We start from the raw sequence: 14,848 nt of genomic DNA, 5'->3' as shown, positions 1-14,848 counted from the left end.
TTGTTCATTTATCCATTGATGGACATTTGGGTTGTTTCTACTCCTTGGCTATTGTGATTAGTGCTGCTATGAACATTCATGTACAGGTTTGTATATGAACATTTCCTTTCTCTTAGATATATACCTTGGAGTGGAATTGCTGGATCATATAGTATCTCTTCGTTTAACATTTTGAGGAACGTACACTCCTGTTTTCCAGAGTGGCTGCACCATTTTATATTGTACCAGCAGTGAATAAGGGTTCTATTTTCTCCGCATCCTTGTCAACACTTGTTATTTTCCATTTTTTATTTATAGCCCTCCTACTGGGTGTGAAGTGGTATTTCAATGTAGTTTTGACTTGCATTTCCCTAATGACTCATGTTATTGGCTATCTTTTCATGTGCTTAATAACAATTTATATATCTTCATTGAAGAAACGTCTGTTGAGATCCTTTGCCCATTGTTATTTGGGTGGTCTTTTTATTATTGAGTTGTAAGAGTTCTCTAGAACTCTTACATTCTAGATCCAAGTCCCTTATCAGAGATATGATTCGCAAATTTTTTCTCCTATCCTGTGGGTTGTCATTTCACTTTCTTGATGGTGTCCTTCAAAGCACAAAAGCTTTTCATTTTAATGAAGTCCAGTTTGTCTGTGTTTTCTTAGGTTACTTGTGTTTTTGATGTCATATGTAAGAAACCATGTGATTCATTTTTATTGTGTTTTACAGAAGCATGAATAAGCCAGGGGAACATTACTTGTTTGCCACAGATAGTTTGAGAAGCACTGGAGTAGATACCCTTGGAGATCTTGTTCAAATTAAGTACAGATCCAGGATGGAGAACTCTTTTTCTCTGTGCTTTTGTTCCATTCACTGAAAGCCTGGCCTGACCCCTAGCTTTTAGGCTTCCTTTGGTTTAAGTGGATAAGTGCAGATGCTCAGATGAAAGGAGCAGCGGCTTTATTGCTGTATTTGTCTTAGGTCCATCTATAAAGAATTATTTGACATATTTCTGACAAATCAGAACATCTGTTCTTCCTCTCCCTCACCCAGCCTCTCATTTCCTTTGACTTCTTCCTCCTACTATATTATTGAGGCAAGAGTCTGTTGTTAGCAGTGATAAAAATCCCACTGGAATGTGTTCCTCTGCACCATGACCGTAAGAAGCCAGCTCTCTTTAGTTGTTTTTATGAAAGGAACAAAAGCCATGTGATGGTTCCAGAAATGGGCTTTTGCCATCACAGTTGTCGTTATTAATGGTGGTGGGGAGGGGAGGGAAGGTGGTGTATTTCTGATACAGCATGATGCAGTTTAGAGCATGCTAAAGGACTGGGAGCTGTGAACAGAGTCATGGGATGTTAACAGGAGAATTGCCAATCAGTGCTAGATCCCAAGAATGATTAGATAAAGGGTCCTGCTTTGATGAGTTTGAAGCTTATTAAGATAGCTGGCACTTGCTATCTTCTATGGCTCTTGATTTAGGAAGATTTTTTTTTAATTAATTAATTTATTTTTGGCAGCGTTGGGTCTTCGTTGCTGTGCATGGGCTTTCTCTAGTTGCGGTGAGCAGGGTCTACGTTGCAGTGTGCGGGCTTCTCATTGCGGTGGCTTCTCTTGTTGCAGAGTACGGACTCTAGGCGTGCAGGCTTCAGCAGTTGTGGCATGCAGGCTTCAGTAGTTGTGCTGTGTGGGCTCAGTAGCTGTGGCTCACGGGCTCTAGAGCGCAGGCTCAGTAGTTGTGGCATGCCAGCTTAGTTGCCCCAGAGCATGTGGGATCTTCCCAGACCAGGGCTCGAAACTGTGTCTCCCACATTGGCAGGTGGATTCTTAACCACTGCGCCACCAGGGAAGTCCCTAGGAAGATCTTTGATCTTTTCCATTTGTCAACAGATTTCCAAGTGGTGAGAGAATAATAGGAAGCCTTATGACTGATGATATTGAGTATCTTTCATGTGCTCAGTGACTGTTTGTATATCTTCTTTGGAGAAATGTCTATTCAGATCCTTTGCCTTTTTATTATTGAGCTGTAAGAGTCTCCTAACAGTCATTTGAAATTTGAGGTTTAGCCTCTGGTTATGACTGGTGAATTATCTCTGGCTCGACTTCTAAACCTTTTATTGTCCTGACTCTGTTCTCATTTGTTTGGGCATCCTTTGATCTAAAAACTTTGTTTTCGAATTAGAGTTTTCATCTTTTCCAGATTAGACTTTTAAGGAACCTCCATACTGTTCTCCATAGTGGCTGCACCAATTTACATGCCCACCAACAGTGTAGAAGGGTGCCCTTTTCAAAAAGATAAATGCACCCCAGTGTTCATTGCAGCACTATTTACAGTGGCCAAGACATGGAAGCAGCCTAAGTGTCCATCAACAGATAAATGGATAAAGAAGCTGTGGTATATGTATATACAATGGAATACTACTCAGCCATAAGAAAAGAATGAAATAATGCCACTTTGCTGCAACCTTGTTGGACCTAGAGATTATCATACTTAGTGAAGTAAGTCAGACAGAGAAAGGCAAATAACGTGATATCACTTATATGTGGAATCTAAAAAAATGATGCAAGTGAATTTACTTACAAAACAGAAATAGACTCACAGACATAGAAAACAATCTTATGGTTACCAAAGGGGAAAGTGGGGGGGAGGGATAAATTAGGAATTTGGGATGAACAGATATACACTACTATATATAAAATAGATAACGAGGACCTACTATATAGCACGGGGAACTATATTCAATATCTTGTAATAACCTATAATGGAAAAGAATCTGAAAAATTATATATATATATATATGTATAACTGAATTACTTGTAAATCAACTGCACTTTGATTTTAAATAAATAAATAAATAGAAATTCTCCCTCTGGCAAAAGATAATATGGATCTTGGCAAACTTCAGCTTACACAGCAAGGAAGGAAACAGGTATGTTCTTAAGGGACAGATAAAGAGACCCAAGAGAACTAAAAACATTTGTCTGTACAGAAGCAGTACATGAATGTTCATAGCAGCATTATTTATAAGAGTCAATAAGTATAAATATGATTCTACTTATATGAGGCATCCAGAGTAGTCAGATTCATAGAGACAGAAAGTAGGTGGTGGCTGCCTGGGGCTGGAGGAGGGCAAGAATGCCGCGTTAGTGTTCAGTGGGTCAGAGTTCCAGGCTGGGAAGGTGAAGAAATTCTGGAGATTGATGATCATACAACAGTGTGAATATACTTAATGCCATTGAACTGTACACTTGAAACTGATTAAAGTGGTAAATTTTATGTTACATACATTTTGCCACACACCAAAAACTCAGTTGTCAAAAAAAAACTAAAAGAAGTATAAACAGCCCAAATGTCCATCAACTGATGAATGGATAAACAAACCGTGGTATATGCATGCAATGGAATATTATCTGGCAACAAAAAGGAATGAAGTTCAAGGGTGAACCTGCTACAGCATGGGTGAACCTTGAAAACAGGCTAAGTAAAATAAGCTAGTCACATAATATATGAGTCCATTTATATGAAATGTCCACAACAAGCAAATCTGTGGAGACAGAAAGTAGATTAGTGGTTGCCATGGGATGGGGAGGGGGAAAATGGGGAGGGACTGCTAATGGTTATGGAGTTTCTTTTTGGGGTGATGAAAATATTCTGAAATGAGGTAGTGGTGATGGTTGCATAGCTCTGTGAATATACTAAAACCCAGTGAGTCGTACACTTTTAAGCTAGTGAGTTTTATGGTATGTGATTTATGTCTCAGTAAACTTTATTTTTAAAAAAGGTGATAGTGTAAGCTGTATGAGGAGGGATGGGGTTGTGGACTGGAAGGTAGGTCTCTCTTCCTGGATCCAAGTATCTCTGTCATCTTGGCCCAGAATTTTTTAATTCCACCACTGGATCTGATATTGATCTTTTTCTCTGTATGCCATTGCTCTGCTTTGAGGTTTCTCTTCCAAAGGGAGCTAATCAAAACCTTTTTCCTTCATCATGGTTTGGTATACATTCCTTAATATTTTATTTTAGACAGGAGGAAAAGGCTTACATAATAGCATAGAAACATGGAATTTGGAAAAGACTATTGTTTTAGATGGTCAGGAAGCAAAATCTCACCTTATTTTTTAAATACATTTTGTTGCATCGGCAGGCGGACTCTCACCCACTGCGCCACCAGAGAAGCCCACACCTTATTTTTTAAATACATTTTTTGATTATTAGTTGATTTTACCCTTTATTTTCTTACTGCATTTCAAATCATTTGGTTCTTAATGAACCAGAGGGAGAAACATGGAAATATAACCAAGAAGGATGAGACGGTCTCTTTGTGTGACGTAGTCCATATTACTTTAATGTACTCAATATCTTTAATATACTGATCTTTATTCAAAACCATTTGCCTAAGTTTTGAAGATCAGAAAAATCAGTTTTAAATTAAATATTAGTAGTAACATGACTTTTTGCTTCATTCAGGTAACTTATTAAATTGTTTTGAGTCTCATAGGATTGCAAGAAAAAGAAATCATCGTTATTTAAAAGAATGTAAATATTTGAGTTGTCAGGTTTTTTTTAACTTGACTATATTAATATGGAAATGATGTGCCACAGTTTGTGCCATGAGAAGGTTGAATTGATGCACTTATTTCAAAGGTGATAGTATGTAAATCTGAAATGTTAACAGAAGAATGTTAGTCGTGACTCACATTCTTCAGTGGAATAGTATCTTGATTTCGTTATTTTAAAATTTCTCTTTAGTTGTTTGGCAAAGTTGAATTTATCCAGTGAATTTTCTTTAAGTTTGAGCTATAGAATTACCTTTGAAACTTTTTCCCTAACATATTTTGTAGGTAATTGGAACATTAACACAGTTAAAAAATAATTCATTAAAGATAAGGTGTACTGGGAGTCCCCTGGTGGTCTGGTGGTCCGGATTGCACACTTTCACCGCCGGGGCCCTCAGTTCCTGGTCAGGGAACTGAGATTCCACAAGCCGCATGGTACAGCCAAAAAAAAAAAAGAAAGAGGATAAGGTATACATACCAAAGCATGATCTATGATACTGCACATAGGTTGAAAATACTTAGTGCAGCATAATTTGACTATAATGTTAAGGAACTGGTTATGTGTAACACTTTTATACTTAAATTGATAGCATTATTTATAATTGACATTTTAACATGCCTAACTTTCCGATTCCACTGAGACCTCACTGTCTGAGAGCCCTGACACCTCATCCCAAGTACTTGAGCCTTTACTTGCATTTGTCTGGTGTTTGTGCTTCCATGCTGATTTTTTCGTTATTATTTAACATAATTAATACCTAGTTGGGCATCGACAGCCTTTAACAAATTGGATATGTTGCCTTTTGATATCATTTAGCAAGGGATAGTCTACCTTATTAAAAACTGTATATATTGACTTAAATCAGCCAAATCTGATAATTAAAATAGCGTTTCGCATTCTTTCTTCTGCTATTTCGGGACTAGTAGGATCAATAAGCATTTGAAGAGATCAGTGTCTTTAGGAGTATAGCATTTGGATATGCCATTGGTATTTATTAGCAATCCTTACATTCTGTAAATGTCAAAATGTATTATTAAAACATCTTAGAGCTTTTTAGGTTAGTAATTGGGAGTCAGTTTTAGGAGATAAATCAGGACAGAGGTAGGGATTTGGGTGGGATGTGGCAGAAAGCCCATTTAGACAGCTGCGGAGTTGTGATAGAAGTTGTAGTGTCTCATCTGTTGGACTAGATTAGTCGCTTTCAAACTTAATAGGAGAGGAACTCTTTTGACCTGAAATCTTACGTGTTTTAGGAGTTGAAGTTCCACGAGTGATGAAGGAGTTTCTTAGGCAGTTTAAATCACCGTTGGGGTGAGGTGGAGTGGGGAGGTGATGGTCTATTGTTTATGGGACCCCCGAAGCACTTCGGCAAGGATGTAGGGTGCTGTGGAACATAAGTGCTTTCAGCTCTATGATTTTAGCCTGTGAAACTGATTTTATTTGTTGTACCTTACCTATAAATTTGAGGATGTTATAATGGTTTATCCTGGAAACGTTGAATTCTCAATTTATTTCTTGCCTTTATGAAGTCTTTCATTTGTGTGGTTCTGTAGACCACTTCTTTTCATGCTGTAGGTTTCTACCTGAGCTCTGCTCAAATCAGGAATTAAGACTGTTGCACCTAACTCCAGGCAGCGGTCTCCTATTTAGACCAGTGGTCTCTAAGCTTTTTTTTTTTCTTCTGGCTGTGCTGTGCGGCGTGTGGGATCCTAGTTCCCCAACCAGGGATCCAACCCCAGTCCTCTGCAGTGGAAGCACACAGTCTTATCCACTGGACCACCAGGGAATTCCCCTCTAAGCTTTTTTTTTATAGTGTACCCGCTCAGTAAAAGAGAAGTTAAGTATGCAATACACATAAATTATATACAAGTCCTAATATGTCGTACACATTAAAAATAAACCATTTTAGAAATTAAATAAGATTAAAAATAAATAGATATAAAAATCATCTTCTTCCTGCTTCTTAGCAGATTGCTATACTTATCCCATTCTGGAGACCTTTAATGCCTTAGACTCCTTAGATACTTAGATCCTTAGGTCCTCTCTGTGTTATTCCAACTTTTTCCTTCTGTAAAGGCTGGAGAGATGCTGGCTGCCAGAAGTTAGAGGATCAATAAACAGGTACTTATTAAGGAAGCTGTGGGTGACACTGCTTGTTTGTTTATTTTTTTATGACCATGTGGCTTGTGGGATCTTAGTTCCCAACCAGGGATTGAACCTGCGCCCTCAGCAGTGAAAGCACAGAGCCCCAACCACTGGACTGGAGGGAATTCCTGACACTGTTTATTTTTATCCTTTTTATTTTGTGATTGATTTGGTATATACAGTTGTTTGTGTTTTTTTTAAAAGAAGTTAACAGCTCAAAGAGTCAAGAGTCTGCAAAATAGAGGCAATACTTTTAAACGTTTCTGATAACCTTAGAGCTTTGTACTCAGGAGCATGCATATACTTGTGTTTTTTGAGGGTGTGGAGAGAAGCACGGGACCGCATTGTGGGTTTCCCTGGCCGTTACCATGCGTGGGACATCCCTCATCAGTCCTGGCTCTACAACTCCAACTACTCCTGTGAGCTGTCCATGGTGCTGACAGGTGCTGCCTTCTTCCACAAGGTAAGAAAAAGCTGGTAGGATTGACACGAACTTGGTAGGAGTTGAGCCTTTGTGGGGCAGTGAAATGCTGCTTTAAAGTTAGCTCTACTAGCGCTTCTTATATATCCCTTCTCTGCTAGAATTAAGTTATTTCTATTTTTAAAGACAGTGATCAAGATGATTAGAGCAACACTAGAATAAAAAGTCCGGATGAGAAGGCTGCCTGTATAATTGCACATAGGTCAATAGGAAAATCAGTATATCTTCCCGGGCACTGGCTCTCCCTCTGTAAAATCGAGGGCATTGGGCCAAAATGTTGTCCAGTTTCCCCACAACCATTCCAGACATGACCTGGTCAACAGAAGGCTGAACCTGGCCCTCTTCTGACTCAACCACCTCTATCCCAAGCCCCACCACAAACCTCTGTCTGTTGGGGCTCTGCAAGTTCTAGTGGATTCCTTAGAGCTTTTAATTTTCATGTTGCCTCACATCCTGGTTTTCGTTGAAAATTCACTGTGCAAATCCTTCCAGTCATTACTCCTCTCCTGTACTGTTGTCGCTAAACTGTTCTCTTTTCTTGCTCCTGACTCATCTTCCCTCTGCATGTCATCTGTTCTGTAAAGTAGCCCCTGGCCACATGTGGCTACTGGGCACTTGAAATATGACTAGTCAGTGTTGAGATGTGCTCCACGTGTAAAGTACGCAGCAGACTTTGAAAACTTAGCGTGAAAGAAAGAGTGTAAACTGTGTCAGTAATTTTTTATATTGATTGTATGTGAAAGTGCAATTATTTTGGATACACTGGGTTAAATAAAATATATTACTAATTAATTTTACTGTTTCTTTTTATTACTTAAAAACCTGGCTACTAGAAAATTTTAAATGACAACTGTGACTCTCAGTATATTTCTGTTGGTTAGTGCTGCACTATACCTTCCCTCCCAAGTCCTCCCTCTGGGTCCTGAAGAATCCCTGTTTTGAGATCGCCAAACTGCCTACACCCCGCACTTCACAGAGCACCTCCTCCATCTCCTTGATCTGATTGAAACCTGACTTGTCTCCGAGGACAGTGCTTTCCTTTTATTCCTTCCAGGGCCAGTGATTGAGGCTACTCATTTCCCCCGATTTGTACTTTGGAGCAAGGTGTAGAGAACCATTTGCACTGCTTACTGGTGACACTTCTAGACAATTACTTCTCACCTGTCATGTAAAATCTCATTTGAGGTTCATGGTGTCTGTCTTGTTGCTCCATCTGCCAGCCTCCTACTAATCATCCCTTCATGGTCATCAAAGATGTTAGCACCTGGCCCATCACCCTGATCTCCGCTCCATGCCCTCCTGGAAGACCCATCCAGCGCACTGTCTCCCTGTAATTGTTAAAGTATCACAGGGTTCTACTTCTGTCTAGCGCTCTTCTTTTTTTAATTTAATTTTTATTTTATATTGGCGTAAGTTGATTTACAATGTTTTAGTTTCAGGTGTACAGCAAAGTGATTCAGTTATATATACACATATATCTATTCTTTTTCAGATTCTTTTCCCATATAGGTTATTACAGAATACTGTAATACAGAGTTAGAGTTCCCTGTGCTCTACAGTAGGTCCTTGTTGATTATTTTATATATAGCTGTCTAGTGCTCTTCTTACTTTGTGTTTTCCTTAAATGTTCTCTTGTACTCTCAGTGTCTTGTGGCTTTTCTTAGCATCCGTAAGCTGGTGATTTCCGTCCTTATATTCCAGCCAAGGCCTTTCCTTGAGAGCTTTACTCGTGTATTTAATTGTTTTCAGGACATCCCCTGTATGTCCCTCTGGGACATCCCCTGTATGTCCCTCTGGTACTTCAAGCTGAACTTTTCCCCAAAAAGCTGATTATCTCTCCCCGCACCCCACCTTCAAATCTTTTGTCCCTCATGTATTTCATATCTCAGAGGTGGCATCTTGCAAGTCTCCTCAGTTTTACCTTAAAAGTCATCTTACCGGGAGCATTTTGAACCAGCCTTAAGAGGTCATTACACTCTCACTTTTTTTTTTTCTTTTTAAAATTTAATGTGTGAAGCTGCTATGCTCATCCCATTCTTGAACTTGGCTCTCATGATTATTTTCCAAACTTGTGGGCTTTGGTTGGGCTGTGAGTAGAATTAGAAAGCATCGGGCTGAGAAACCACACCTAACTAGGAGTCATTTATTTTCACACTGGTCATTTGAGAAAGAGCCCCCCGTTTTAGCAGTGCATACTCACACCGTGAGAATTTACTTGTCTTCTGGAAAGTCTACCTTATCAAATCTCTGCTTGCTCTTTAAAAATAACAATAGTCAGATCCCTTTACTTTTTTTTTTTTTTTTTGGCCGCGCTGCACAGCTTGTGGGATCTTAGTTCCCCAACCAGGGATCGAATCCGCATCCCCTGCAGTGGAAGCACAGAGTCTTAACCACTGGACCGCCAGGGAAGTCCCAGATCCCTTTACTTTTAAGTAATAAATAATTGACTTAATAAAACTTAGGTTTGTTTGTTTGTTTCTCTTTGAAAATCTAGGGCAAGGTTTACAAACTAGCTGCCCTGAAGCCTTCTGTGGTTACAGATGTTTATTTAGCCCCCTGGTGATGTCCCATACACTGCCAGGTTTTAAAAATCAGAGAATTTTACGAAAAGATCTGGACCTCAATGAAAATGGAGATCAGGTCATACTGGAGCAGGGTTCCTGCCTGGCACCAGCTGGCTGGAGCTGCATAGCCACCGTTCCCTGGAGGAGGACACGTGTGTGCTTACTTGTCCCGTGACTGTATTTTTCTTACACCCGTTTCTTTAACATGTCTATTATTTATTTGCCTTCCTTGTTTGGCCCTTGCAAGCAGCTAAGTTGGTCATCCCTAATCTAGAGCAATCAAGTTTTTTTTTTTTAATCCTAAGTGCCTATCAGTAAAATACTTTGGTATCTCACAAATGTATATATTTATTTATAAATTATAATAGGCATACTACTGTACTTACAGAAATTTTTATAAGGTTGAGATAAAGATGAAAGAGTTTCACAATAATATTCTCACTAAATGCTTAAATTTTAGTGAAAGCAATATGATTGAATATGCTTTATTATTTTTGAAAATCTTGATTCGACACTGTGTATTATGGCAACTCAGAGGTCTATTTCTAAATTAAGCATGTATTTTTTTAATTTAACATCTTTATTGGAGTATAATTGCTTTACAATGGTGTGTTAGTTTCTGCTGTATAACAGAGTGAATCAGCTATATGTATACATATATCCCCATATCCCCTCCCTCTTGCATCTCCCTCCCTCCCACCCTCCCTATCCCACCCCTCTAGGTGGACACAAAGCACCGAGCTGATCTCCCTGTGCTATGCAGCTGCTTCTCACTAGCCATCTATTTTACATTTGGTAGTGTATATATATCCAAAATTAAGCATATTTCTGATACTTGGTTTTAATCACTGCCCCTGGAAGAAATACCTTATTGCCATGCTTCCTAAGTTGTGATACTTATCCACCAATTTGGTAGCATTTTGTTGAAATTGGACTAGAATTTCCATCTTCTACGATGCGTTCAGTTTTTTTAGCAAACTAATGAGAAGATGTTACATTTTTATATTTTAGAGTAGGTTCTAAATTCACTGAAACTTTTCATTTAGAAGATTTTAAAACAGGTTACAAAAGTTTTTCTATATTTTAAAAATGATTTTTGGCATGAAAAAAATCACATAATAGTGGTAATACTTCTAAACATTTGTTTTCATAATGCTTTCTCCATATATTTTTAAGTCAGTTCTTTCTTTTTTCTTTTATAGTGTCACATTTCCCTTGATAAAGATATGGATTGTATTCAATTAATAAATATTCTCATTAGCCTACTGATGACAGTCACTGGCCATTTAAAGGGTACACAGATTTTAATCACCTGTCTTTTTGTAAAAGAAAAATGTGTAATTCATCTTTTAAGTTCACCATCTCTTAAGTACTCTGCCACAAGATAACCAGCAAACCACTTTTTGGTACAAAAATTTTATGATTATTTCGCTATATAGATTCTACTATTTAAGGTAGTAAGGTTTTATCAGGCACCTCACCTGTTCATTGTCAGCGTATTGCAACACATCACCATTAACATTTGCTGTTTTATGGCATTTGCCCATTTCTGTGGTGTAAATATTCTTACCATGGCCGAGTTCAAGTTATCAGTATGAGTCAACGAACATGGTGTTTGGAAGAGATGGGCAGGTCCATGCCAGTTATATAGTATTTTCACCATACAGATATGATAGACATAAACAGCCTCAAGATGACAGTTAATGTGGGACATCCCTGGCGGTACAGTGGTTAAGACTCTGTACTTCGACTGCAGGGGGCACGGGTTTGATACCTGGTTAGGGAACTAGGATCCCGCATGCCATGAGGCATGACCAAACAATTAAAAAAAAGATGACAGTAAATGTAATAAATAATTGTAAAATGTATTAATTAGTTAACTAATAATGATGAGCTTTAGGTATTTATTGGCTTTTAATGTAACTTTTAGTATAACTTATTTAATTTTAAGTATATGTAATTATATTTTTAATGGCTGCTTTTCATAACAAGCTCACAAAATTCTTAAATAGTCTCACAAAACCCCTGAAAATTTAGCAGTTGACATTCACTGGCAGGTTTCAGCTAGCACAAACCATTCTGTGGGCCTTGCAGGGCATTTTAAGAACTTAGGCTTTTACTCTGAGTGAGATGAGAAGCCTTTCAGGGGTTTGGAGTAAAGGAGAGATGAGCTCAGTTGGACTTGTGTGTTTTTTTGTTTTGTTTTGTTTTGGTTTTTTGCGGTACGCGGGCTTCTCACTGTTGTGGCCTCTCCCGTTGCGGAGCACGGGGTCCGGATGCGCAGGCTCAGCGGCCATGGCTCACGGGCCCAGCTGCTCCGCGGCATGTGGGATCTTCCCGGACCGGGGCACAAATCCGTGTCCCCTGCATTGGCAGGCGGAATCTCAACCACTGCGCCACCAGGGAAGCCCTGGACTTGTGTTTTAACACGATTGCTCTGCTGTGCTGAGAATGGACTGTAGGGAGGAAAATATGGCAGCAGGGAGGCTGTTTAGGGGACTGTATGAGTAATGCGGGCCAGAGGTGATGGTGGCTTGGAGCAGGGGGTAGCCGGTGCCAATAGTGAGAAGTGAGGCACGGAGGGATCGGATGTCTCCTGGCTCAGTGACTTATTGAGGTCTGAGAAGATAACCAGGCTTTCCCCCTTGCGTATCCCTTATTGCCTTTGTCAGAGAGAGAGAAGGTTGTTCAGCTGAACTAGTGTCCCACCTATTTTGATAAATCTTTATATTGTTGCAGAATCACTATGGTACCAAGGAGATTACACGACGTTTTGATTCTCAAAGGGGGTGATAAGGGCAATTTGGACGGGCTAATTCTTCACTGCAGAAGGTCTGCCTTGCAGGGTGTTTAGCATCCCTGGACCCGACTCCCTAAATGCCAATGGCGCTTCTCAGTGATTGCCATACCCCACCTCCCACCACAACACCCTTCCTTCCGAGCATATTTTTGCTGAAAGCTAAAGAACTGTGGCCTCTGACAAAGTATGTGATTCTGTTTCTACCCGACAGTATTATGCCTACCTGTATTCTTACGTGATGCCCCAGGCCATCCGAGATATGGTGGACGAATACATCAACTGTGAGGACATCGCCATGAACTTCCTCGTCTCCCACATCACTCGGAAACCCCCCATCAAGGTGAGGTCCTCTCACTTACGGGACTGGGGGCACACGTGTACTTAATTCACTTATTTTGTAGTTGTGCGGTGGGTAACAACCGTACCTCAGAGTCCTCATCCATAAAATGGGGACAATGACGCCACCAACTAAATAAGATCGTCTTAGGGTTAATTGAGCTGTTCATACAGGGGCTCTTCACTTCCTAGGCGTAAATGGATAGAAATCAGAGGGTTTGGAACTTGAATGGGAAAAATATTACATCTTTAATTTTCACTAATCTCAAACTGGAATTTATCCTTTTTATCAGTTATGAAACAGGCTATAATTCATAAGAGTATTTGCAGTAACTCATAGGTATTTTCGTATCATGTTACATTTGTTGCCACGTTTCAAAGTATTATGTTCATTACTGCTTTGAAATTATGATAGTTATTAACTTTACCTTAGATCTTGTTAACTTAATAAGATAAAGTAATAAAAGTGCACACATTTTTATATTTCAGTATAACTTGTTTCCTTTGTAATCTCACGTATTTTATGCATTTAAAAGCATTTGAGGAGTGCACAGGCTTCACCAGACTGCCAAACCAGAGTGGCAGCGGTGTCCATGGCACACACAGTTTAAGAACTTCTCAGTTAAGGTGTGTAAAGCTCTAAGAATAGTGCCTGGCACATAAGTACTTTATAAGGTATTTACACAAAAGCAAAAGTACCCTCAAAATTCTAGAAATTTGAGTTCTGTTTTTTGTCTTTGAGTTGGTGAATAGATTTGACCATAATATAACCAATTTCATACTCAGTGCACAGAAGGACCAGTTCCATCACCCTCTCTGTCATTACTGCAGATTCAGACAAGTGAAAGGTCCCCTGGTGAGGGTTAGGGTAGGCCTGGTAAAGGCCTTGTAACAATTAATACTAGAGAATCTGTCCATTCAAATTAATAGTATTTATGACTAGGCTCTGTCAGTGTTTATGCTGCGGATTCACAGCTGATATCCTTAGGTTAATGTCAAAGAGTGTATTATTTAACTTTATAAAATAGTAAGTTTACCTTCATGGATATCATTAGTCCAATGAGTAAATAATAATTGGGTGCATATTTCATTGTTCTTACATTTTGAAAGTAAGTTCTAGACCAAGTAACCACTAGTGTGACTCAGGGTTATAACTTAACTCCTGAATTACCCCATAGTTTCTTCGACTCCTTAGCCTTCTGCTAAAGCCTCACAAAAGAAGAAGAATTAGCAAAATGATGCACCAGATTGTGTTTTTTTTTTTTTTTGCGGTACGCGGGCCTCTCACCGTTGTGGCCTCTCCTGTTGCGGAGCACAGGCTCCGGATGCGCAGGCTCAGCGGCCATGGCTCACGGGCCCAGCCGCTCCGCGGCATGTGGGATCTTCCCGGACCGGGGCACGAACCCGTGTCCCCTGCATCGGCAGGCGGACTCTCAACTACTGCGCCACCAGGGAAGCCCAGATTATGTGTTTTTTAAAACTGTGAATGATGATAGTATTTTTTATATAAAAATAGCATGTTTTCCAGGTACAGTGGTAGATCTGATATTAAACAATGAAAAGCACACTTCTTTGTAAACTTTAAGGTAAGGAGGCAAGGGTCTTAGAGATTAATGACTAGTGCAGTTTTCTATTCCTTATTTATCCTTTCTTGTGTAGCCAGGGACTGGACTCCAGCCAAGACGTATGCTTTCTATTTATACCTCCCTAGTAGATCAGAAAACATTATCCATGAAAATTTAAAGTATCTGAGGGATTAGGTACCTAATAATATCATCAGTCACTTGACGCACTCACAGACGTGGTGCGTTTTTCATCTTCATGGAAGCGTGTTTGTTATATTATTAGGCCAGTGTTTCATCAAACATCTCTTCGGTGTAGAGAGTGAGATGGAAATAATTTGCACATGGTATACATAATTCTTCCCAAGTGAAAACTTGAAAAGTAAGTAGCCTCTGAATTTTCTTGATCTTATGGAAATAT

The 14,848-nt window shown here is 39.4% G+C and overlaps 1 protein-coding gene across 2 annotated transcripts in view; it reads left to right on the top strand.

The window, feature by feature from the left end:
- Positions 1-14,848, top strand: part of EXTL3 (exostosin like glycosyltransferase 3) — a 62,530-nt gene that overhangs the window by 21,849 nt on the left and 25,833 nt on the right. For both annotated transcript variants that reach the window (XR_003003486.1, XM_024746933.1), the window contains exons 5-6: positions 7,003-7,147; positions 12,741-12,869. Coding sequence is in view for 1 of the 2 variants with exons in the window: in XM_024746933.1 (XP_024602701.1) it covers positions 7,003-7,147; positions 12,741-12,869 (274 nt within the window). In the remaining variant the exon portion in view is untranslated. The remainder of the gene's footprint in view (positions 1-7,002; positions 7,148-12,740; positions 12,870-14,848) is intronic.

The sequence above is a fragment of the Neophocaena asiaeorientalis genome, unplaced genomic scaffold (genome assembly GCF_003031525.2).
Source record: "Neophocaena asiaeorientalis asiaeorientalis breed wild unplaced genomic scaffold, Neophocaena_asiaeorientalis_V1.1 scaffold633, whole genome shotgun sequence".
Classification (NCBI taxonomy): Eukaryota; Metazoa; Chordata; class Mammalia; order Artiodactyla; family Phocoenidae; genus Neophocaena; species Neophocaena asiaeorientalis.
The sequence above is the reverse complement of the archived record's forward strand: the minus strand, read 5'-3'. Positions and strand labels throughout refer to the sequence as shown.